The 24,011-nt window shown below is 35.9% G+C and overlaps 6 protein-coding genes and 1 long non-coding RNA gene across 14 annotated transcripts; 4 read left to right on the plus strand and 3 right to left on the minus strand.

Annotated features, from left to right (window-relative positions):
* Window positions 1–1,317: 1,317 nt before the first annotated feature.
* Window positions 1,318–3,158, minus strand: LOC120013338. Its single transcript, XM_038865118.1, has 6 exons — window positions 2,852–3,158; window positions 2,670–2,751; window positions 2,289–2,355; window positions 2,019–2,192; window positions 1,871–1,931; window positions 1,318–1,622 (listed from the first exon to the last, which is right to left on the minus strand). The coding sequence occupies exons 1-6, from the start codon at window positions 3,087–3,089 to the stop codon at window positions 1,429–1,431; spliced, it is 816 nt and encodes a 271-aa protein (XP_038721046.1). The 5' UTR covers window positions 3,090–3,158; the 3' UTR covers window positions 1,318–1,428.
* On the plus strand, window positions 2,928–6,746 carry LOC120013344 (5-epiaristolochene synthase-like). Of its 2 annotated transcripts, none has more exons than XR_005471405.1 (2): window positions 2,928–3,062; window positions 3,865–4,202. XR_005471405.1 is itself a non-coding variant. In XM_038865123.1 (2 exons), the coding sequence occupies exons 1-2, from the start codon at window positions 3,021–3,023 to the stop codon at window positions 5,997–5,999; spliced, it is 318 nt and encodes a 105-aa protein (XP_038721051.1). In that variant the 5' UTR covers window positions 2,958–3,020; the 3' UTR covers window positions 6,000–6,746. The 2 variants fall into 2 exon arrangements, 1 of the variants encoding a protein (XP_038721051.1); XM_038865123.1 differs by lacking the exon at window positions 3,865–4,202 and adding an exon at window positions 5,724–6,746 and having other exon boundaries at window positions 2,958–3,062.
* LOC120013343 lies at window positions 6,699–7,417 on the minus strand. Its single transcript, XM_038865121.1, has one exon. The coding sequence runs from the start codon at window positions 7,269–7,271 to the stop codon at window positions 6,945–6,947; it is 327 nt and encodes a 108-aa protein (XP_038721049.1). The 5' UTR covers window positions 7,272–7,417; the 3' UTR covers window positions 6,699–6,944.
* Window positions 7,418–7,876: 459 nt separating this feature from the next.
* Window positions 7,877–9,476, plus strand: LOC120013339. Its single transcript, XM_038865119.1, has 6 exons — window positions 7,877–8,338; window positions 8,450–8,531; window positions 8,620–8,686; window positions 8,780–8,953; window positions 9,036–9,096; window positions 9,192–9,476. Exons 1-6 carry the CDS (start codon window positions 8,101–8,103, stop codon window positions 9,371–9,373), a joined length of 804 nt encoding a protein of 267 aa, XP_038721047.1. The 5' UTR covers window positions 7,877–8,100; the 3' UTR covers window positions 9,374–9,476.
* A 4,350-nt stretch (window positions 9,477–13,826) lies between these two features.
* On the plus strand, window positions 13,827–15,908 carry LOC120013345. The gene is made up of 4 exons (XR_005471406.1): window positions 13,827–13,879; window positions 14,846–14,957; window positions 15,173–15,321; window positions 15,494–15,908. It is a non-coding gene; the product is annotated as an uncharacterized LOC120013345 (long non-coding RNA).
* A 6-nt stretch (window positions 15,909–15,914) lies between these two features.
* LOC120013341 lies at window positions 15,915–20,084 on the plus strand. Of its 7 annotated transcripts, XR_005471403.1 has the most exons (7): window positions 15,915–16,416; window positions 16,567–16,961; window positions 17,524–17,661; window positions 17,765–18,178; window positions 18,378–18,531; window positions 19,555–19,616; window positions 20,066–20,084. XR_005471403.1 is itself a non-coding variant. In XM_038865120.1 (4 exons), exons 2-4 carry the CDS (start codon window positions 16,770–16,772, stop codon window positions 17,780–17,782), a joined length of 348 nt encoding a protein of 115 aa, XP_038721048.1. In that variant the 5' UTR covers window positions 15,915–16,416; window positions 16,567–16,769; the 3' UTR covers window positions 17,783–18,349. The 7 variants fall into 7 exon arrangements, 1 of the variants encoding a protein (XP_038721048.1); XR_005471399.1 differs by lacking the exons at window positions 19,555–19,616; window positions 20,066–20,084 and having other exon boundaries at window positions 18,378–19,193; XR_005471402.1 differs by lacking the exons at window positions 19,555–19,616; window positions 20,066–20,084 and having other exon boundaries at window positions 17,765–18,161; window positions 18,378–19,193.
* Window positions 20,085–21,141: 1,057 nt separating this feature from the next.
* On the minus strand, window positions 21,142–23,611 carry LOC120012421. The gene is made up of 3 exons (XM_038863847.1): window positions 22,484–23,611; window positions 21,467–22,396; window positions 21,142–21,372 (listed from the first exon to the last, which is right to left on the minus strand). The coding sequence occupies exons 1-3, from the start codon at window positions 23,609–23,611 to the stop codon at window positions 21,238–21,240; spliced, it is 2,193 nt and encodes a 730-aa protein (XP_038719775.1). The 3' UTR covers window positions 21,142–21,237.
* Window positions 23,612–24,011: the final 400 nt, after the last annotated feature.

Genomic DNA, 24,011 nt, shown 5'->3' on the forward strand with positions numbered 1-24,011 from the left:
AAGTTGGATCCAAGACTACTTTTCAAGAAAAATTACGGTGGGTCATTTAAGTTGTTCCGGTCCACTAGCACAAAAAAGCCCAACATCATAGTCGGCCCATATGAGGCTGATAATGGGTCGTAACTTTTTTCTTTTAAGGCTCAACTTGGGCCGTGCAGGACCACCTCCAGTCAAAAAGTTCAGCCTATAAGGTTCAAAAATCAAAACTGCTATTGAAGAAAAAAACACGATGGGTCATGTGAAATTAAGTCCACTGGCCCAAACTCAACTTGGTTGATTTGTACGAGTTTTATTGATTTTGTCATTTCAGTCTTCAGACAGTTTTTTTATTTTATTTTATTTTATTTTTGAAATCAAGGGTTTGAGAGGGGGCATGACTCGAACCTACATCCTAATGGATGAATCGGTCCCTTACATGCAAGGTGATTGTTGTTCAACCAACGGTTTACTTGTCATATATGAAGATGATTTTATTTTGATGTATTTATTAATTATAATAAAGTGTTTACAGTGACATTGGTTAGAGATATTGTTCATTTATTGTGATGATGGTGATCAAAAAATTAAGAGATTTCTTATCACAATTCTTCAAAATTCGAGCTCAAATTTTCTCACACAATGGGAGAATGATGTGAATGGAAAGAAGAAAAATCAATGCAGGGAGTTATTTAGAGTTACGAGACAATCTAAAGTTTATAAACTATTTTCTAATTAGGTTTAATGTTTACGCGTATTTATCATTTATTTGAGTATATAATTTCTTATATAAGTTTTAGAGCCAGAAAATCAGGATAGTTAGTAATTCGAATTAATTATTTATTAATATTTTATAATGGTATTTTAAGAAGTCTATTTTTGAAACGGGAGAGAATGATTCGAACCCTGATCACCAAGATGATACACATTATCATTATCACTCCAACTAGTAGTTCGGATGTGTATTTTAAGAAGTCTATTGTTATTAAATGAGTAATATTTTTTTTACGATTCAATTTTTTTTTTAAGAATAGTTTTATTTTTTCCTAAATGTTTGTTTTCTAGTATGAGTAGGTTTTATCATCTCTATTTAATGATTGTAACCTCACAACGGAGAGGCGTTTTAGTTGATTATTGAAATAAATTTTGAGAAAAGTATTCACTGTAATTTGCGGCATTTGTCATTCTTAATCCAATGCACAGACACTGATCTGGATGATTGTCCTAAATATATATATATATATATATATGGATAGTTTCTATATACTTACTGTCCTAATTATACTTACTGTCCTGATTATACTGTTCTAAAGATGAGTTAATTATTATAAAAAAAGAAAAGAAAAAGAAAGACACAACATTTTTATTTAATTCTTGTATTCGACACAAGAATACAAGAGAAGAGACCAGTATCTAGGTCTATTATACAGGCTTTACAAAGCTATAGCATATTCAACTCCCAGAACCAGAACCAGAAACAGAAACAGTTTCTTTTCCAAGGGAACGGATAATTTTGGAATAAAAATCCCAATCGCGATGAGTAGCAGAGATCGGCGGCTGCCCGAACGAGTGTTCCTTCACATAAGACGGCACATCATCCGCATTCGCCAGTCCATCCAAGTAAACCCTCAAAGCACCGTTATCACCTAATATAATACATATAAAACCAACCAATTGGTCAAATAAGTAAATTCAAGTTCCAAATTTTCATCATGCGATTGCTCAGTTGGTTATATCTTAAAGTAGATGTCGCTAAGATCGGGAGTTCGAATCAGTTCAGCCCAGTCTGACCTATCGTCAGCATGGTGCGGATTGTTCCGGTTGTCTGAAGTTAAATAACAATAATAACGGGATTCAAGAATATTCATTTGATGATTGATCATGATTTTCTCACCTAAATCATCATCACCAACTTGTTGCACCTTGTATTCAGTTGGAAAGATTGCAGTATGAGGCTGTTTCACAAATCAAAATAATACAATGACTTGGTGTAAAAAAAAAAAAAAAAGCCTCAATTGTTTAATGAAAAATCTGTGTATTACCGGATTCAGAAGAGCTTTGTATGGATTGGTGTCGATCAACAGAGTGTTTGATGCAGAGAATTTCCCTTCAGATAGACTCTTCTTTTCCCATATTTTGTCCAATTCCTTCAAGAATATTGGCTTACGATCGTTCTCTATGGTAGAGAACCCGGTATTATTGCAGTAATCTTGGTCCTATAGAATGATCAAGAAATAGCAAATTTAAAGGTACATGGGAAAAAAAATGTGTACTTAAAATATGAAAGAAATAATACTAATTAAATTACCCACCCAAGCAAATACTAATTGCCCCCTCAACCCAGACATTATGCAATTCAAAGCGTCACCCATATACCATCTGAATCGTCACAAAATTTACAAGGCAGGTTAATAAATCAGGAGAAGCACAATTTGCAAGTAATGTGGATACGATTTTTGCATTCAAAGAATTGTCCGCTCTTAGGTATCTTTAATTCCTACCCTCTTCTCATGAATCTATTTCAGGAAAATATCCTACCTCCCCCATTCGATGAAGGCGGGATAATTTCCTGAAATAAATCGATGAGCTAGGGGAGGGTATAATACCCATAGAGGTACCCCATATACAGCCAACAATACCTTAACGTAAAAATCACATCCACATGTCACGTGAGTGTTTTTGTTATCACTTACTCCCTTGCAGAAGACCATATTCCTACTTCAAACTTTTCAAGGCAGAATTTCATGAATTCTTCAACATGAGGCCTTTTGTACACTGGATTAATTGTTTTCCTTGTGTCAATATATATATATATATAATCAATGAAAATGAAACAAAAAGGAATCAAATTAAGAATGTTAAAATAATAATTAACCTAACATGCTTCCATAGGAAGCATCAGCACGGCGATTTCTTGGAATCTTCCGCTTTTCCCTGCGACAGACCCTCTCGCAGAGCACACCACCAAGTGAAAGAACAATAAGCTTCTTTTTAGGACCCAGATTCAGCTTCTCCAGTGGGAGGTCCAATTCCTCTTCTTTACCATGATTATGATCATCTCCTTCACTGTCACTGTTCTCACCATGGTACACTATCTTCTCTTTGCCTGCCATGTTTTTGTGTTCATAACAAGGGTGTTGTGGTTGGTTTATATATGCGAGTGTCTCTACTTTTTGAACTTTGTAGTATTTAAGACACTATGACGGATGGGCATGACTAGCTAATTGGTGGCATTATACATTAAGCTTTGTCTTTTTCTTTTTTCTTTTTCTAGGATTCCATTTACTTTTTGGAGAGAATTAGCATTAGGTCCCTCAATTTAAATTTTATTTGCAATAAATAAGTTCATCAGAATTTTTTTTCTTTTATCAAAAGATCCATAGGGATTTTTAAATGATATTCTTATAAGGATAGAAAGTTTTAAATATTATTTTTATTTGACTAAATTACACTCAATTTGCGATTTATTTAAGGTTTGAAACAGATTGTCCACGATTTGCAAACATGTTCTTTCGATCAAATATTTGATTCAGTTCAGGTCGTGGTTTTCATAGAGGAAATGTGTTTTTATAAGATTTTCTTATTTATTTTGCGATTCTGCTTCGATTGTGAGAGCGCAAAACTAGAGTCAGTTGTTTGATTTGTTCTGTATTTTGAAATCTTCTGACTTGTTTAATTTGCTTTTTAATGATGTATTGTTGTTTTGTCTTTTTGTCTATTTGGTTTGATATTTATGTGTTGCAATTTATTAGTTGATGTTTATCTGGTTAGTTTTATGTTTTTTTTTGTCCTTTTTAGAGCACAATGGTGTGCATTTGTTTGGGCATAGAAGGCAAAAAGTGAATTTTTCTTGGCCCATTAAAAAATTATCATTGTGATTGTTTTTAGGGTTGCTGCTCGATCAGTCAGCTGTTGTACTTCTCATTTACTATGAGAGGCTTGCATGCCAATGAGGATTTCTATTTTCTCTAAATTAGCTTCGATCCCTCTCTTTCAGACGAGGAATCCAATGAACTTAGCCAATGGGGCTCTAGAGAAAATAATATTTTAGACAAACATAAGCTTCTTGGTAATTTTGAAATCGCTGTAATTATAACCTTTTTATTCAATAGATCTATTGAAACATGACACATTAAATTTTGTCTCTCTTTAATTTCTCTACTTTGAGTGCCCATTTGATGGCAATTTTAAGAGTCAAAAGTAGAGACAACTTCCCGAGTAAGCTGTTGAATATCTTTAATTATCCACTAGAAACAACTTGTAAATGGGAAGGTAGAAGGCTAACATCAGATTCATGGGTTCCTCAATACCTCTTCAATCTTTCTTTTTATCCTAGTATTTTTATTGGTGGTAAAGAGTGAATAAAATATAGATTACTTGTCGAGTAAGTTATTGCTTTTTTTATCCACATTATTATTCTTTTCTTCTCAAGAGAAGCAACTAGTTAGGGTCTAAAATATAGATATTGTGTGATCGCCATGGAACCAAATAAATAGCAACCACAATTGTGATTTTCTGACAGGGACAACAAAATGTATTGTGAATAGTGTTTTGTTGATATGGATGGGCCAACAAAATATATTGGTATAATGATGTAAATTTATTGGTTTTATTTTTTGTGTAATAGAAAGATGACACGATATTGATTTTTGTTTAACAATGTGACTGTTTTAGTGGGGGACCCACATGGAGAGCAAACATTGAGGCATGGTCCAAGCAATATGAAGCCACCAAATTGGCCCCATTGTGAACCATTTTTCTCCATACCCAACAAATGGGACGAACAAAACAATCCACGCCTCCTAAAAAGGCCTCCATTGTAAATGCTATGAAGCGAAGGCCATAGCTTGTGGGCCAAGGACCCAAACTCACTACAATCTTCCAGAGTTGCATATGCCAGGCCCTTTTCCATTGTCTCGAATGGGATGTAGCCCATCTTTTGCCATTCTAGATTTACTGTTTCAATTGAAGGCCAAGAAATTTATCTAGAAATCAAGATAAAGTTCAATTCGATCAAATGGGCTTGGAATCATGGTTAATTATACTTATCAACACATGCCTAGTTTGGTAAGGTATTTTGAAAATAACATATATGCTAGCAGAAATGGTAGTAGCAGAAATGTTGGAAAATTTTAATAGTAGAAATGCTGCTCGAATGTTGTGTGGTGTTTGGTTGAACTTTTGCTGATAACATTTTTGCTGAGTAGCATATATTAAATGATAAATATTTTATAATATCAATAAATTTATTTATTTATTAATTAATTTATAATAACACATGAAGTGAGGGTATAAATGGAATAAAAAAATTAATGGGGACAATATTGACTTTTGACAGTGAAATGCTATTAAAATGCTTCATACAAGTAGCATGTCAAAAATAACATAAAACACTAAATAAAAATGTCTCGGATTACGTGCCAAAAAAACCCGTTTGGATTGAAAGTAACATTTATACTAGCAATAATATAAATGCTACTAAAAATGTTGATCTAAACGGGGCCACAGAAAGATAGAGTATGTTATAAATGATCACTTCATTCGTTCTAGCGCTGCCATCCAATGTTTTAAAATAAGACAAAATAATCCTGGCCAGATTTCATATAGATTCGATCAGGTTATATATATATATAGTACAAGTGAAGAACTGAGAGTATTGACAGAAGCAACTCTACATACATGCATGCGTAATTTTCTACTTGTTTTGCTATTATATAATCTATCTTCACTACTTGCTCCCTTATTAGACGAAAGAATCGGTGAAAGCAGCGGATCTCGAAGCTGAGTGGTTCCATAAATGTCATGTTTCTCCATTCGACGCAATATGTGGAAAAGGATCAATCTCAAGCGCGTATGGTTCATTGATGGCATCTTCTTTTCTGGGTATTGGAAGTGCAGGGACTAATGCATTTGAATGGCTGAAAAACAGTAAGATTCTTAATGCCTCACAAGCGAATATGATAAAAATCTCAGCGATTGATATCACAGTTATCCAAGTTACTGAGTTAGACACGTACACATGATTCAAGTGAAAACCGTGAGCTTTATCTTACATGAAAATCATGTGCATTCAACTCAACAAATGAGATAACTGGGATACCAGTTGCTCAGATCCCTATTATTACATAATAGTAAGATCTTTTTTTGTTGCAATATTCATAGGAGGAGCAACAGAGAGGACAATGTGCGTCGAGCGTAGAGTGCTATAGGAATGAATATGGCGTCTCCGAGGAAGAAGCAATCAAATATATCCGACAAGTGATTTGGAATGCACGGAAGAATATAAATGAAGAACAGATAGGAGGCTAAATGCAGTTTCAAGGGAGCTTCTGATGCTCGTTGTTAACCTTGCACGCTTGGCTTATTTCTTTAATAATGTTAACCATATAAGAGTAGTGGATGCAAACCATCAATACCCAATGTTGCTGCTATCAGACAGCGTCAATAAAATTGTTCTCAGCAGTCTTGGATTTGTAATGAATTGAGGGAATAAAGTACTCAAAATAAATTGAAGTTATATTTTGTGCAGATGGTATAAGGGATTTGACTTTGTTCCAAATTTTCCACATAATATTTTTGTTTCGTAACCCGTTAGAATTTTGACTCAATTTACCTTATCAAATGAAATTTTTCTGTCCACCCTTAGTCTCTCATATCAAATGTTGGAAGCACAAGTCATCTTGGGACACAAATTTACGAGAACCTGTTAACAAAGTCGTGAGTTTCTACATTTTTCTACACTGGCATTTGCTATGTCAAAAAAAAAAAAAGAACCAAATTAAAGGAAAATACGAAAACAAACAAAGTAAACCCAAAGAAGTTTCCCGATTTCAATCGAACTTGAAGCGAGGATCAATCTCAACCCTAGCCACTCCCTCTCTCTCTTCAGCAACCTTGGCAACCTCAACCTCACCAACCACCACCCCTGCCGCCTCACTCTTCTCTCCTTTCACAATCCTCTTTTCCTCTTATTCATCCACATAGTTAGGGTCACGCTCATCAATCGCAGGAGGCACCGGTGACAGCTCGTTCTCCACCTCATCATCGGGCCCTTCCCAGGTGTACTTCCCTCCGTGGCCTGACTTCGGCGGCGGCCTCCCGATTCCGCCCTTGCCGTCCACCGGATGTCGCTCCATTCGCTGCACGCCCTTGCCCAATAGTTTCTTCTCCACGTATTTGATTGTGTCGATGTTGTGAGTGCGTAGCTCCAGCTTCTCTACCTTCTTCTTGCCTTCCTCGTCCCGGCTCACCGCCCGGATCGTCACCGCGTCCTTGGAGCTGTCGATTGGCTTCATTTTCTCTCGATCGTCGATTAACAACTCTGAAGAATTCGGGTTGCGGGTGGGTGTTATATAGTGCGGCCACTGTCACTAGAAGAATTCGGTACTAGAAAGTTCATCGAAAAGTTCTGGTAAGTATCAGAAGCAATTTTAGGAACTGGAACAATCTTTGATCGTCGTTCAGTGTATGGGCCCACTTTAGCTTGATTTCTCGGCCTTCAATTGGGGGAAATTCAAGGAGGACATCTAGAATTGCAAAATATGGGCTACAGCCCATTCGATGGAATGGATAAGGGCTTGGCATATGGAACTCTGGAAGACTATATTGAGTTTGGGTCCATGGCCCACAAGCTTTGGACTTCACTTCGTGAATTTAGGCCCATGTCCCAGTACAAATCTCAACAAATGTTATTACAGACTTTCAGTTATTGTGTTGGACGCACATACCCACGAATTCACTTGCTCCTCTGCATCCAATTCAATAGCTGTGTCTAAACTCAAACTGGATAACTAGGATATTAACTGTTGAAATATTTATCCGGGTACTGTTGGAATGTTTATCATGAGCATTTTCTAGTGGATGATTAAGCATATTCAACAGCTTACTGAGGAAGTAGTCTGGACTTTTGACTCTGAAGATTGCCGTCCAATGGGCAGTAAAAGTGTTTGGAATCCTAGAAAAAGAAAAAAGACAAAGCTAATTTTTAATGCCACTAATTTAGTCATGTTATCCTGTACCTTGAAAACCCATCAGTCATACTTTATTAAATAACGGAAGTTCCAAAAGGAGGAGACACTCGCATACATAAACCAACCAGAAGACCCTTGTTATGATCACGAAAACATGGCAGGTAAAGAGAAGATAGTTTACCATGGTGAGAACAGAGACAGTGAAGGAGATGATCATAATCATGGTGAAGAAGAGGAATTGGAACTCCCACTGGAAAAGCTGAGTCTGGGTCCAAAAAAGAAGCTTATTGTTCTTTCCCTTGGTGGTGTGCTCTGCGAGAGGGTCTGTCGCAGGGACACGTCGAAGATTCCAAGAAATCGCAGTCCTGATGCTTCCTATGGAAGCATGTTAGGTTATTTGTTTTTTAATATTCTTAATTTGATCCCTTTTTTGTTTCATTTTCATTAATTATATATGTGTCTATATGTATATAGTCATTGACACTTGAACAAAATAATTCCAGTGTACAAGAGGCCTTATGTTGAAGATTTCATTAAATTCTGCCTTGAAAAGTTTGAAGTAGGAATATGGTCTTCTGCAAGGGAGTAAGTGAACAAAAACACTTATGTGACCTACAAAATGTGCTTCTACTGGTTCATTAACCTACATTGTAACTTTTTTGTGAGGATTCAGATGGTATTTGGATGATGCTTTGAATTGCATAATGTCTGGGTTGAGGAGCAAGTTATTATTTGCTTGGGTGGGTTTTTTTTTTATTTTTTCCTTTTCATATTCTAAAATGTAAACAATTTCTCTATAGACGTTTAAATTTTCTATTTCTTGATCATTCTAGGACCAAACTTACAGCAACAATACCGGGTTCTCTACCTTAGAAAACAAGAATAAGCCAATATTCCTGAAGGAATTGAACAAAATATGGGAAAAGAAGAGTCTGTGTAAAGGGAAGTTCTCTTCGTCAAACACTTTGTTGATCGATGTCAATCCATACAGAGCTCTGCTGAATCCGGTAATTCAAAGATTTTTCATTAAATGATTTAGGCTTTTTTTTCTTTCACCAGTTCATTATATTATTTTGATCTGTGATACAGCCTCATACTACAATCTTTCCATCTGAATACAAGGTGAACCAAGCTGGTGATGATGCTTTAGGTGAGAAAACCATGATCAATCTTCAAATGAAACTCCCTTGTTATTATTAGTTTACCAATGGTTTTTTTTTTTTTTTGTTGATATAAATATAACAGGTAGGAATGGTGCTTTGAGGGTTTACTTGGATGGACTGGCGAATGCAGATAATGTGCCATCGTATGTGAAGGAACACCCTTTCGGGCAGCCTCCAGTCTCTGCTACTCATCGTGATTGGGTTTATTATTCCAAAATTATCCGTTCCCTCGGAAAAGAAACTGTTTCCGGTTCCGGGAGTTGAATATGCTAACGCAAAGACTGTTTAACAGACCTAGATAATGGTCTCTTCTCTTGTATTCTTGTGTCGAATACAAGAAATAAATAAAAATGTCTTTTTTTTACAATGAATTTCTCGTTAATTAGAACAGTATACTCAGGATAGAAAGCAATATAGACCAATAATAGAGACCAGTATACTCATCCAGATCAGTGCCTTGGCTTAAGAATTACCAATGTCAAATGTTATCCAAGCTTCTTCTGTTTTTACAGCGGAACAGCTGACATGCTGCTGTGGTGTTTGGCGGGGCGTTGGACTCCAGGGAAACCGCCCAGTCCAACGCCTCACCAAACATGTCTAACAGTGGTCAAATTATCATGCAGAGCTACTCAGGTTATCTTAATAAATTCTGAAGGCTACAACAACAATGCAATGAAATAATGTTGATCAGTAGTCTTCCTGTCAGCTTTCAAACAAGGTACATTATTGTATGTAAATAAATTTTCTCCAACCTGAAACAAAGAGCAATGTAGCACACATACCTTGTACATCCTAATCCCTAATCACTGGGGCAAAGAGACGTTGATGTCTGGATAGGTATTAGAAAGTTGATCGAAAAGTTTTGTGAAGTGTCAAAAGCAATTTTAGGAGATTTGAAGGCTGCGCAATTCGTTTAAAATTATAGAGTTCATAATTTTAATTCAATAATTCGGGAGATGTGCAACATCACACCACGTTTTTGTTTTTCAATTTTTAAAATTTATCTGAATTTTTCTCTCCACCATTATATATGAATTATAAATTCTAAGAAATTACGGAACCTCCAAATTCGATTTTAGGAACTCAGAACAATCTTTGATCGTTGTACATCTAGAATGGCAAAATATGGGCTACAGCCCATTTGACGGAATACATACGGGCATGGCATACGTAACTCAGGAAGACTGTATCGAGTTTGGGCCCATGGCCCACAGGTTTTGGACTTTACTTCGTGAATTTGGGTCCATGGCATTTTTGTCCTATTATCGCCACCAAAAAGATTGCTAGGTTCAAAGAGAGATGGAGGAACTGATGTGGTTTACTGTTGATTTGCTCCCCATTAGGCCATTACGTTCATAAGTGCACAGTTTAATTTTTCAGTCTACCAAAAATTAATAATGTAAAAATATTCAACATAACTTGTGAAAATAAAGAAAAGTTGTAGTTCAAAGTAAATTACACTCTGTTTTTACTATATAAGTTCGTTATTTAGATATATGATGTGTCTAAATTCGCACCGTCAAACTCGCGTACATAAAAAATTTTAACCTGACCACAAGGGTATTATTCATAATGAGAATTAAACTAATGACTTTTCAAGTTTATACAGTTTAACCCTAAAGATATTTATCATTAGACTATCAAGGTGATTAAAGATATAAATTGCACAATATATATATTGGACCTAGTTGTGTCTTGAGAAAAGAATTATGATGTGGATAAAAAATTTGAGGTTCGGACAATATTGTTGGCATGTCTTTTATTTTGTGATATAAAATGGAAAAAATAACGAAACAAATCAAAATTTAGTCAAATAAAAGGTGAAAATAATAAAGGTCAATTTTATGGTTTCTTGTTTGAATTTTTTTCCTCAATATGTCATATTTTTTTAAAAAATTATTGTTGTTTTATAAATATTTTTCGAAGATTTTAGAGTCCGCGTAAAACTTACATACTGTATGAAGAAAGGAAATAAAAAAAAAGTCTGCAAACGGCTAGAAATTACAACCGCCTCAGTCACTTCCTCACTTCTATTTTGATTTTTGAAAGGGTATGCTTCGAACCGACAAAAACATTCCCTATTTATGAAGCGGCACCGATGACACTTCCACCAACACAAAAAATCAGTGAGTCGTAAGTGGGATTAGGAAAACTCGTAGATTGGGTTGGCTACTTTGGCTTCGCTTTGCTTGTTTCACTGTTCCAGCGACTCCCTTCACGCTTTTTTTGTTCATCACAAACATGAATTGTCTGAGTTTAGATTAGGGTTTTTCAAGTCTCAACAAGGGTTTCGTTTTAATATTAGTTTTGATTTAGGTGTCGCAAGTCCCAATTAAGGTTTCGTTTTTTCGAATCTGTGGTCTCCGTTTTTGGTTTTCGTTGCAATAGGGTATCATCTCAAATTTTGTTTTGGTTCGACGAACCAGATGTTGTCTTTTTTTTGGTCTAAATTTTGGTTTCTGTATACAAATCTTTGCTCAATTTTCTCTCCACTTCAACAACCCGATTGATCTCAATATTGGTGATTTTTTAATATTTCTTTTTGAATATTTTCTCATTGTTCCATATTTGTATCGGAGGTTTTGTTGGATTGGCTTGGTTTAGGCAAGAGTGATTCCTTGCATGAATTAGCCGTTGTTTTCAAACCAATGAACAAGCTTTTAGGTGTTTTTTTTTGTTTTTTCCATTTGTTTTGAAATTTTGATAATCGGGTATTATGAGGATTTGGTTCGTTGTGCCTTGGCTAGGTTCAGGTAAGGGTGATTCCTTGTTTGAATATACCCGAGACCTTCGCTCTAGTCAAACTCTTTTGGGGCTTGCCCGTTTAGGGTGTTGGGAGGTGTTGGGGAGGGTTGGGTTCGTCCCGAACACCTCCCAACCCTTGACTGTTTGAGGCGTTCGGGACCGTTGATACAAACACTTCCCAACACCTCCCAACCCAACACACCCCAACACCTCCCAACCCAACGCCTCCCAACACCCTAAACGGGCAAACCCTTGGGGTTTTTATGTTATTTTCGAATTGTAATAGTTTTTTTGGGGTTTGGTCAGAACGAGAGAAGAGAAGAGACAAATACGACTTTTTTTTCTTGCTCTGGCTTGAATAAAGGTATCCCAGCAACTTCCTTCGCGTTCTTTTACAAATATGAATTGCTTAAGTTTTGATTTGGGTTCCGCTAGTCTCAACGAGGGTTTTGTTTTAATTTTAGTTTCGATTTGGAAAATCAATGGTTTCAAATTTCAATTTTGGTCGTGCATGTCCCAATGACGGTTTCGTTTTTTCGAACCTATGGTCTCTGTTTTGGATTTTCGTAAGGGTTTCATCTCAAATTTTGTTGCCGATTCGGTAGTCGTCTTTTTTTTCCTGTATTTATTGGTTTAGGTAACAAATCTTTGCTCCATTTTCTTTCCACGTTTAGCAAGCTGATTGATCTCAATTTTGATTTTTTTTGTTTTAAAAAATTTATATTTGAATATTTCCTCACTGTTCCATATCTATATTGGAGTTTTAGTTTTAAGATTGGATTGACTTTGCTTGGTTTGGCTTGGCTTAGTTTAGGCAAGGGTGATTCCTTGCATGAGTAAGTCTTTGTTCCAAACCAATCAAGCTGTTTAGGCTCTCTTTTTTTTCATTTGTTTTTCGAATTTTGATAATCGTGTTTTCTTAGGGTTTGAAGTTTGATTCAGTGTGGCCTGACTTGGTTTAGTCAAGGGTATTCATTGCTCGAATTAAACTGAGAATTTCACTCTAGTAAAAACTCTTTGGGTTTTTGTGTTCTCTCTTTGTTTTTTGAACTTTTTTTAATTGGTTTTTTTAGGGTTTGGTTCGGTGTGACTTCACTTGGCATGGTTCATGCAGGGGTGGTACCTTGCATTAATAGAAGGGTGAGTTTCACAGTAATACTCTTTTGGGTTTTTGTGCAATATTTGCTTTTACAGTTTTGATATTCGTGTTTTTAAGGGTTTTGTTAGGTGTGACTTGGCTTTGTTTTGGTAAGGGTGATTCCTTACATGAATAAAACTAAGAATTTCATTTTAACAAAACTTTGAGTTTTACTTGGTTAAACTATTTGGGTTTTTGTACTCTTTGTTTTTGAATATTGATATTCGTATTTTTTAGGGTTTTGGTTAGTTATGGCTTGGCTTGGCTTGGTTTAGGCAAGGGTGATTCCTCGCATAAAATGACATTGTCAATTTCATTCTATTCAAACTCTTTGGGTTTTTGTTTTTTCACTCTTGTTTTCTAGAATTCTAATAATCTTGTTTTTGTAGAGTTTTGTTCGGTGTGACTTTGCTTGGTTTAGCCAAGGGTGATTCCTCGCATGAATTAGCTAAACCAATCAAGTTGCTTGAGGTTTTTTTTGTTCCTTTTGTGTTTGAAATTTTGATACTCATGTTTTCTTGGGGTTTGGTTAGGCGTGGCGTGGCTTGGCTTTGTTTAGGCATGGGTGATTCCTTGCCTTAATGAAATTGAGAATTCCACTCTAGTCAAACTCTTTGGGGTTCTTGTGTTCCTCTCTTTGTGTTTCGGATTTTGATATTTAGGTTTTTTTTATGGTTTGGTTAGGTATGTCTTGGTTTGGTTTAGGCAATGGTGGTTCATAGCTTGAATAAAACTGATATTTTTACTCTAGTCAAACTCTTTTGGTTTTTGTGTTCTTTTTCTTTTTCTTCTCTGAATTTTTTATAATCGAGTTTTTTAGAGTTTGATTTGGAGTGGCTTGGCTTGGCATGGTTTAGTCAAGGGTGATACCTTGTTTTAATAAAACTGTGAGCTTCACCCCAGTCATACTCTCTGCTTTGATGTGTACTCTGTGATTTTAGAATTTTGAAAAGTGTTTTTCTGGGGTTTGGTTTGGTGTGGCCAGGCTTGGTTTGGTTTAAGTAAGGGTGGTTCCTTGCTTGAATAAAACTGAGAATTTCATTCAAATCAAACTCTTTGGGTTTTTGTGTCTCTCTTTATTTTTTGGAATTTAATAATTGGGTTTTCTTAGGGTTTTGTTCGGCATGAATTGGCTTGGTTTTGGCAAGGGTGATTCCTTGCACGAATAAGCTAAACCAATCATTTTTTATTTTTTATTCCATTGTTGTTTGGAATTTTGATAATCATGTTTTCTTAGGGTTTGGTTTAGCGTGGCGTGGCTTAATTTAGATAAGGGTGGTTCCTTTCTTTAATGAAACCAAGAATTTAGCTTTAGTCAAACTCTTTGGGTTCTTGCTGAGACTCTTCGTTTCTTCAAATCTTGATTTTTCTTTAGAGTTTTGTTAGGTGTGGCTTGGCTTGGCTTGGTTTGGTTTGGTTTAGCCAATGTTGGTTCCTTGCTTGAATGAAACTGAGAATTCGTATCTAGTCAAACTCTTTAGGGTTCTTGTGTTCCTCTCTTTGTTTTTCCAATTTTGTTATTTGGTTTTTTTTTTATGGTTTGGTTAGGCATGGCTTGGCTTGGTTTAGGCAAGAGTGGTTCATTGCTTGAATAAAATTGAAAATTTTGTTCTTATCGAACTCTTTTGTGTTTTCTTGTTTTCTTTCTGTTTTTGGAATTTTTTATAATAGAGTTTTTTTAGAGTTTGGCTTGGTGTGGCTTGGCTCTTGGCATGGTTTAGTCAAGGGTGGTACCTTGCTTTCATAAAACTGTGAGTTTCACTCTAGTCAAACTCTTTGGGTTTTTGTGTACTCTTTGTTTTCTGAATTCTGATATTCGTGTTTTTACATGACTTGAACATTGTTAAGGACAGTGGTCTCACCAGGTGGATAAAGACATAGAAAGTGACTGCAAGAATGCAGTTCACAAATGCCCAAAAATGAGTAATAAAACATTTGTACATGATGACAACTTGATATTTCCTGGTAAGAGAGTTTTTAGCATTTAGTTCTATTCGATAAAATGATCCTTTTTTTGTTGCATTTGGGTTTATGATGTGAACTTTTCCTGTCTCTGAGTTTTTTAATCAAGATAGGGAAATGCTGCTTAGTCAATTTGTTAATGTATCCTCTTTAGGTTACTTTTTACTGGTCATCTTTTATAATGATGGACAATCATAGTTCTCCTTTGTTTTTTGAAGAGTTCAAAACTTCACATCTTTTTGGCTTCAAAACTTTCAGAAGAATCAGAGCAATAGTTCTCTCTGTACACTTGAGTGCTCTGTGTTCTTGTTTTCAAATTGCAATTGGATATTGGGGACGAACCAACTTCACCACTTCTCTTATAAAGGTAAAATTTCTTCAAAAGAATGCCTTGAACTGGATTATGGTCTTTCCATGGTCAAGCTATGCTAAATGGTTTAAAGAGTAACCTCTGACATTTTTAGTCCACTGTTGCAACTTGCAACTCCCTCTGGTTTTATTTTATTTAATTAGGATTTCATGGGATATAAATTTATCAGGTGGAGACTGATTATTGAATTTCTCGAATATTGTGTTGGTACTCATCATATACGACAGATGAAGCATGCCAAATGAAAGTAAAGTGTGTTGCAACCCTTGATAAAGGGGGTGCGGTCCATAAGGGACAACCATATGCCATGGTATGAACTGTCATGAACTTTCTTACAACATTTGAACTCCTTTGCTAGTCTGATTGTCAATTTGCATCAAGTTTTCTATGACGTTTATAAACTCTCATAGTGATCTGACTTCAGTCCTAGTTTGCATTACATTTTTGGTTTCAATCACCATGTTATCAGTCCAAGTAGGCCATATGCGTTATTGCTAATTACTCTTATAAGGAGTTTAAATATATTTTTGTTAATTCCTCGGAGTTCCTGTGCACGGTTTCAAAATGTTCTCTTTTTGGGGATATTTTTTTTTCTTTCTTCCAATAATATTTTATTTCCTAACAGTCTCAAAACTGATTTTTGTATTTATCTGCCAGCTTCCAGTGGACAAGATGAGTCAGAAACCTCTTTCTCTCTGATATCAATCTTCTTACATGAAATTTTTTGGGCCGCATTTTTTTGCTGATTAAACATGGGAATTTCATTGACAGAGTCAACATATGAAGCACCTGTGTAGTATGTCAATCCTTTGGGTGTCAATTTGGTATGATTCTTGTGCACCTTTAAGCTTTTTTGCATATTCTACAATATTTTTATATCTGTGGTTTATGATCAAGTAACTTGCTGACAATTTGTCTTTCTTTGTTGCTGGTTCTTGCTTCGAGTATTCTTCTCTAGTTCTCTTCAGCTAAGATTTTATACTTGCCTCTCCTTCGTGCATTTTTTGTGAATTGTAGTTATCTTATATCTTTATTTATTCAGTTGCTTGAAGCTTTTTTGATGTTCGTACATGGTTTGCATAATGTTTTGGGGTAAGAAGCTCAATCTTTTGCTTTTAAGTGTTATAATTTCAGAGAGGTCTCTTATTCTTTGTTTATATACATATATAACATTCTGTAGTAGCTAAGCTCCAACTTGCACAAAAAATTTCAGATAATATTACTGTCCCCATATGTTTGCAGATAAGGAAATATGATTTAACTTGGGCTTTGTAAATTTCATATATTATCCCAAGGGTTATAAGAAACTCATTTCCATTACTGCCTCAATGGGCTACTTGGAGATATAGTGCCTTGTGCATCGTGTGTTCAATTGCATTATGCTGCTCTCAGCGTTGCTAAGAACAAGCTAACGAAGGACCTTGGCAGATGCAAAAGTGATTCAAATGATTTTGAAGGGATTGGAGACTATATTAGAGATCACTTTATGCAGTGATTCAGACCCATATGTGGAGTGCTTTCCTGAGCATAAACATGAATGTAGAGGAGTGAACAGGCCTACGGTGTTGCCATCTGATATATTTTTGGCTGCTCATGTACTGGTGAAGTCTACATTGCAAGGAGAAGGTTATGTTGAGGTCTGTAATCTCTTGGAAGTTCTTTGTATCTCATTATTAATCTAATATTTTCCGATTAATGGGGTCTTGACTCTCCATATCACAGATTCTCTCTTCTCTCTGTGTGCGTGTGTTGGGGGGTGTTAGGGCTGTTATTTGCTATATGCATGCATGCATGTGCAGTCTTGCATGAATTGAGGCACACATACATAATAAGCATGCTACATAGGTCTTTCAAGCTATCTTAAAACTTGAGCGGCAGACCTTGGAGCCCTTGTATCTCGATTCTTGGGTAGCGTATGTAAATCAGCTAGGGTTGCACTTATGTTGTTCTGTCTTAATTATGAAGTTATTCTTTAATTGGAAAATTTAACTTTGATATCCGCATGTAGGAGATCAAATATTATGATAAAATTTGTTTTGATATTCCATTCACGATCTCTTCATGTTATGCATTACTCAAATTGGTATATTAATATCCTGCCTGATATAATCCCATTCTTTCTAGTTATGTATCTTTCGAAAATTTGATATTGTCTCATTGTAGATATTTTATCATTATTCCTTATTTTATATGTTGCAGGTTATCATAATTATTTCTCAAATCAGAGTGAATTCTGTGGCAGTTGTTCGCATGAAATCTGTGGATAGTTATGGTCTGGCGGGTGAACTTAGAAGACATCCATCTAATTTAGGTTCTTTAACTAGCTTGTTGGAACAGGTTTTTCTTCGTAATATCCAAAATGTTTTCCCTTTAGACTTCTCATTCATCTTTCTTTTTTCCTTATTTTCCTTATTGTTTATTTGTCTGATTTTGGATCTAGGCTATTAGGAACTTCTGAAACCCATGCTACAACTGGTGTAGCAGGAACTTTTGGGTATGTAGCACCGGAGTATGCATTAACATGTCGTGTGTCTGAGAAGGCTGATGTTTACAGCTATGGTGTGGTGCTACTTGAACTGATATCTGATAAGAAGGCCTTGGACCCTTCTTTTTCCTCGCATGAAAATGGTTTCAATATTGTTTCTTGGGCCTGCATGCTGTTGCAACACGGTTAGGCTAAGAAAGTGTTCACTGTGGGTTTATGGGATGCAGGACCCCATGACCATCTGGTGGAAATACTGCATTTGGCAATCACCTGCACTTTCAACTGCGAGAAACAGAAACTGAAGAACTTTCGGAAAGTTGACAGTGAAAGATGCTCAGATGCGCATTTGTAGGTATCAGTATGCATGAGGTGACTGAAAATTTACTTTACACCCAAAGTTGCAAGAATTTATTTTTTTTCAATTGAATTTTTTTTTTCTTGGGTCGATGGTTAACCATTCACTTATCTTGGGTCGAATGGAACACCTAATGGCATTATGTCTAAACTGTTACGGTGCTTAGTGTAAGTTCCACTTTTAACTTCCCTCCCCTCGCTTCTTGTTTTGCAGGTTGGTGGATCCAAAGATTTTGATATCAATGGAGTGCCACCGTAAGCAATAACTTCCTTTTTATGGATCCTAGATATTGCTCAAAGTGCAGTTCTCATTGTTATTTTGAGACTTCATGTGCAGCATCAAACAAAGCTTGGAAATACATTAGAAGGTCAGAAGTTCAAGTTTTTTCCATCTTTGCATTTGCGATTAGTGCATCTAGCACGAACAGGTCTATCATATAATAACTTAAAAATAAAAGTAAATCATGTCAATTTACGTGTGATTTTCATCTATAGACTATAGAACTGAGCTGTATCTTCACTTCCATTTTGGAAATCTGTTTCTCAAAATGTAATTCATTCATGTAGGCATGTTAATGGCTGCATAATAATACACTTTCGTTGTACTGTTGGATTGAAATTACGTGCGCTACACTTGCTGATGCCATAAATTCTCTTGTTGAGATCAATATTGCATGCATATAACAAAGGGCATTGCAGAAGTGAGTTTCAACTTCTTCATCTTTTTGTTCTCTTCCAAAAAATAACTCCATCCATGACTAGACAGTTTCGGTTTTGAATGGTCCGTGCATTTCTGTTAGAATATTTTGAGGTGCTTTTCATTGCCAGGCAGAGAAATACTATAGGTATACTAGTTTATCAGGGAATATCTGTAACTCTTATAGACTTTCATGGCTGTGTATGATGTAATCTTCCAGGCAGATGACGTACTTGTGAAAGTTTTTGTTTGCTAGGCGAGTTACAATTGTGAATGAGCATTGTAAGGTATATGTTTGCATGAAAATTATAGGATCCTGGAACTTGCATGATAACTGGAACTTGTTTGTAGTTCCAACTTCCAATGTAATAGCGCAATACAGACCTTCAATGTTACTTGTCTATTCGGGTGGAAATTTTTGTGGTATATATACACAATATTCTATGTGCAAACATTTGTTTCGACTTAGATTTTTTAAAATATTCAAATATAGTTACGTGAAATAATCTATTTTTACGTAAATTTTGAGCTTGTATTTCCAAAGGTTGTATGGTGCTCATCACATTGTCATTGGATATGAACCCGTGAAGCTGGTGTGCATTCAGCTTTCAGTGGATCATTATTCTACCCTTGTCCCTGGATAGTATAAACCGGCTGAGTGACATATTTTCGCTGTATTATGGCTTACATGCAGACATAATATTCCCATACCTGCAATCACTTAAGAGAGAAGCTAGCAACCTCTTGCAGTAGAAGGTTGATTTATTCTCACAGTCTCCTGAACAATTGCCGGTTAAGGTCTTATTCTTTAAGTCCCATCTCTTCCTCTGTTTTTGTGTCTTATTATGTGGATTTGCATCGTCTTCTTTTAGGGTTTATATCTTGGTGCTTTCTAAAATATATTATTATTCGACCTACCTATCTGGACCTTACCATTTTCTGATGACAGCAAATTAGGTTGATGAATGACCAAGTATACAAGACAACATGTATGATAATCTGCACTTTGTTACCAAATACATTAATAATTTATCCTTTCTTTCTTGTCTTCTTTATATTGTTACTATTTAGTGATAGATGGTTTGGTTAACTGGAAATGTTCTATGGAATGTTGGATTATGTGCCACTTGCAAATGCTACTAAGAGTTCATTAACTTGTTTCTGTGTCTTCTCTGCACCTGTTTTATTACTTAAATCTGTGGCAGCTTTTATGCGCGAGGGAGACCCCATTTTTCTATATGTATGTACTATAGCAGGGAGGAGTCATCAAATGGCTTTGTCATTTTCACTGTTGCAGAGGATGACGGTAAGAAGTATCTATTGGAAATACAAATAGGCATAATGATTCATTCCACTGCACGAAAAAAAGCAAAGGCTTGTTTCTGATTTTTAATGGGGATCAGACTCGGCATGTAGTAGGGTATGCATACGTCTCTCTCTTGTGTTGGCTACTATTTTTGCTGTAGAAACTATAATTCCTCTGGTGAAACCATATATACAACTAAAGGCCAGGTGTTTACTACTCTGTCATATTTAGTTATTGTGAAACTAAAGCTAAGAATTTTTGGGTTGCTCCTAAATTAAGATATGATTGATGAGGATATAGAAATACAACCAATGGTAGTACATAAAATATCTGTTAAGTGCAAGTCTTTTACATCTCCTTATCTCAAATTGTCACAGGTTATTTGGACATTGTACATATAGCTAATGATGACATTGTTTCTTCTTTACTTGCTGAATTGTGCATGCCTTAACAAATATTATTGTTTCCACGTTTCTGGTGAATTGTTGATGGTTATGCATGTGTTTGTGATATAACATTGTCATACTTTTTTGGGATTATTTGGGGGTTAATTACAATATGCTCATCGAAAGATAGGGGTGTTTTCATTTCACTCACCCAAAGATATTCGCTTACAATTTACTCATGCAAAGATTCAAATGTTTACAATTTCCTCACTCCGTCGACGGAACAGTTAGTCAATTGACAGTCAACGCTGACATGGCAGTTAAATGTTTATATGGACTATTATTTGCTGACGTGGCACTTCTTTGCAAAGAAATTTTAAAAACTGATGTGGAATTTCTATTTCATTAATCACTTTAACACTACAAATCAACCATATCCAAGATTTCTAGCATATTTTATCACACATGGTAACATTATTCGTCATTAAAAAATTTCAAGCATATTGTATTAAACCTAATAAATACACATAAAAAATACACTTAGACAGATTCGTCATTAAATGATTAGAAAATTAAGAAGTTTGATACAACCACCAAACCCATGACTAAAATAGACTTAGAAACTAAAATAGCGTAGCCCGAAAAACATATCACCCATGACAACCATCAAACATCTCTTTAACAATTAACAGACTCTTGTGTCTGAAACTATGGAAGAAGACCTTGACCTTCCTCTCCCTCTTCCCCGACCACTTCCCCTTCCTCTTACCCTTCCTCTGTTGTTGATAGTGCCTCTGTTTCTAGCAGCATTGGCTTGAGCCTAAAAAAAATAAATTAGAACAACATCATTACATGCTTGAAAGATTCCCAGATTGAACACTATATCAAAAATAAAAAAGGATGTGAATAGTTACCACAGATTGATGCCTCTCACAAGTCCTAGCATTATGCCCAACTTGTTTGCATTTGCTGCACTTTACAATAGGGTATGTTCTTTTAATTTTACCATTTGTGGGAGGCTCATTTTCTTCCCTTCTTCTTTTTTGCTTAGGTCTCCCCCTAGTTTTCCTTGGAGGAGGTGGCAATATTGCTTCAGCCCCAGTGTTGACCCACAGCTTTGGACCATTGATTGGATGTATAATCTGTGCATATGCCCTAAGATATCTCTCTCTCTGGTAGTAAGGACTAACAAATGACTCCACTGGTAAACCATTCCAGTTTATTGATGCCAGTGCATGGACACAAGGAATTCCTGTGAGATCCCAAACTCTGCATGAACAACTTCCCTCCTTCAAGTTGACAATGAACTTGTCTGGTTGTTTGGAAACTTCAAAAAGGGAATGATTATCATCTCCGGCCCATGTAGCATTCCACATTCTACATTCTTCCCTTTCTTTCTCCAACTTGTCTCTCACAATAGGCACAAGAAATCCTTGTTTCATATCCATTTCCAATCTACATTTCACAAGCCTTTTCATCGACTCTGTTCGAAGTTCTTCCAATAGAGTGATGATTGGCTTAGCCCTGTGTCTTAGTATCTTAGAGTTGTAGCTCTCACAGAGATTATTTAATGCACAATCATTCTTTGACAACGTGTTGAATTTGGCCTTGCTCCATTTCTTGTCTGCCCGCTCATCTAACCACTTCCAGCCACCTGTATCCAAAGTTTTCATATTCAACATCTCTCCTTGAAATTCTTGCACTGTAGTGGCCTTAACAATCTTGTAGAATTGTTGCTCAAGCTGAACACCCTTGAATTTTTTACTGAAATTTGCATACAAGTGTCTTGAACATAACCTATGCTCATATTCACTCAGATCGTGCTCAAACACATGTACCAAACCCTACAATTGAAAAACAAAACTTGGGGTTATAAACAGATATATATTTATATAATAATACTAAGAGATATGAATATATTTATATCTTACCTTCTGCTGATCTGATATAAAGGTCCAAGGACCAACTCCAATATCTTGAAGCAACCTAAACAAAAACCAGTCCCAATTTTCTGTATTCTCTACATTCACTACTGCCCATGCAATTGGAAATATTCCCTGGTTACCATTATGGGCCACAGCTGTAAGAAGCTGGCCCCCATAAACACCCTTTAAAAAACAGCCATCCAACCCAATAAATGGCCTGCAACCCTCCAAAAATCCTCTCTTTAATGCATCCAAACATATATACAACCTCCAAAAAACAGGCTTATCATTAGCATCCCTATTTACCTGCACCTGACATGTACTGCCAACATTTGTCTTCCTAACTTCTGCCAAGTACTCCCTCAATCTTGCATATTGAACCTTTGCATTTCCATTAATCCTTTCCATTGCTAACTTCTTTGCCCTATATGCACGCATATAAGGAATATCTAGCACAACATGCTCCCTTATCCAGGGAATAAGATCAGTAACCTTAATCTCCATATCTTCTCTGATCTTGTTTTCAATTTTTTTAGATAACCACTTTGCAGTGGCTAGGCAATTGTGGAAGTCTCTTCCACATTCATGCTTAGCTTCTAATGTCTTTATTTGAAATGTCATTTCTCCACAAATCTTCGAGCACCAACACTTCCACTTGCACTGTCCAATCTGGTTTTTCCCAATGCATATCACATGACACCTCATCCTATCATGCACCTTGAATTGCAATTGATAACCTCCATAAACAGCATAATCCCTCACTGCTCTTTTAAACTGTTTAATACTACAAAATTGCATTCCAACCTGTAATTTCACATCTTTCATTGAGATTTTAGGATTATATGTAGGCCCTCTATGTACCCTTGACCTATTCCTTCCATTTTCTTCATAGTCATCATCTTCACCATAATCTGGTCTATGCAAGTCTGCTATATCATCTTCCTGATAATGTTCATGGATTTCAACATTATCAGCATCATCCACCCCAATTTCACCCAACTCTATCTCTGAAACTTCACTATCACTACTATCATCATCACCAATTACACCCCCTGCAGCATTCTCTGCCTCAACTTCACTGTCACTAAATTCTGGCTCATCAACATTAGGATCAGGAGCAGCATGATTACTCATTGACCTATAATAAAGACAAACATACCAATAAAGTCATGACAAGTTGAAGTAGGACCTAGTTTCATATTATATTCAACAGGTTGAAATTAATTCACGACATGTTCAAATAAAGAAGAAAAAAAAGAATAAACAACTCACAAATATCCCAATAAAGTAGGACCTCTGTCAATGTTTTACAGGTTGAAATAGAGCCTAGTTTCGTATTTTATTCTAACAATTCTTGATTTCCATGTAGTACAATCAACAAACAGAAATTTGCGTTGAGAACAGAAACATCGACACAAGTTCAACCCATAAATATGTCAATAATCTGGTTTACGCCTATAAAAGACTCTGAAACATGTAAATAAAAGGAATAAACAACTCTTTATAGAATCACATGCCGACCATTAACACAACA

This window comes from Tripterygium wilfordii, chromosome 13 (assembly GCF_013401445.1).
Source record: "Tripterygium wilfordii isolate XIE 37 chromosome 13, ASM1340144v1, whole genome shotgun sequence".
Lineage (NCBI taxonomy): Eukaryota > Viridiplantae > Streptophyta > Magnoliopsida > Celastrales > Celastraceae > Tripterygium > Tripterygium wilfordii.

Bases quoted from the DNA above. Each gene is read 5' to 3' on its own strand.
- LOC120013339 (XM_038865119.1), top strand. From the start codon at position 8,101: ATGGCAGGTAAAGAGAAGATAGTTTACCATGGTGAGAACAGAGACAGT. The intron at 8,954-9,035 runs GTAATTCAAAGA...TCTGTGATACAG, and splicing joins ACAGAGCTCTGCTGAATCCG to CCTCATACTACAATCTTTCC. The intron at 9,097-9,191 runs GTGAGAAAACCA...TAAATATAACAG, and splicing joins AGCTGGTGATGATGCTTTAG to GTAGGAATGGTGCTTTGAGG.
- LOC120013343 (XM_038865121.1), bottom strand. From the start codon at position 7,271: ATGAAGCCAATCGACAGCTCCAAGGACGCGGTGACGATCCGGGCGGTG.
- LOC120013341 (XM_038865120.1), top strand. From the start codon at position 16,770: ATGATTTTGAAGGGATTGGAGACTATATTAGAGATCACTTTATGCAGT. The intron at 16,962-17,523 runs GTCTGTAATCTC...TATATGTTGCAG, and splicing joins AAGGAGAAGGTTATGTTGAG to GTTATCATAATTATTTCTCA.
- LOC120013344 (XM_038865123.1), top strand. From the start codon at position 3,021: ATGATTATGATCATCTCCTTCACTGTCACTGTTCTCACCATG. The intron at 3,063-5,723 runs GTACACTATCTT...CTCCCTTATTAG, and splicing joins CTGTCACTGTTCTCACCATG to ACGAAAGAATCGGTGAAAGC.
- LOC120013338 (XM_038865118.1), bottom strand. From the start codon at position 3,089: ATGGCAGGCAAAGAGAAGATAGTGTACCATGGTGAGAACAGTGACAGT. The intron at 2,752-2,851 runs GTTAATTATTAT...CAATTAATCCAG, and splicing joins TTCCTATGGAAGCATGTTAG to TGTACAAAAGGCCTCATGTT. The intron at 2,356-2,669 runs GTAAGTGATAAC...GTGACGATTCAG, and splicing joins ATATGGTCTTCTGCAAGGGA to ATGGTATATGGGTGACGCTT.
- LOC120012421 (XM_038863847.1), bottom strand. From the start codon at position 23,611: ATGAGTAATCATGCTGCTCCTGATCCTAATGTTGATGAGCCAGAATTT. The intron at 22,397-22,483 runs GTAAGATATAAA...TTTCAATTGTAG, and splicing joins TTATATCAGATCAGCAGAAG to GGTTTGGTACATGTGTTTGA. The intron at 21,373-21,466 runs GTAACTATTCAC...TATTTTTTTTAG, and splicing joins GTGAGAGGCATCAATCTGTG to GCTCAAGCCAATGCTGCTAG.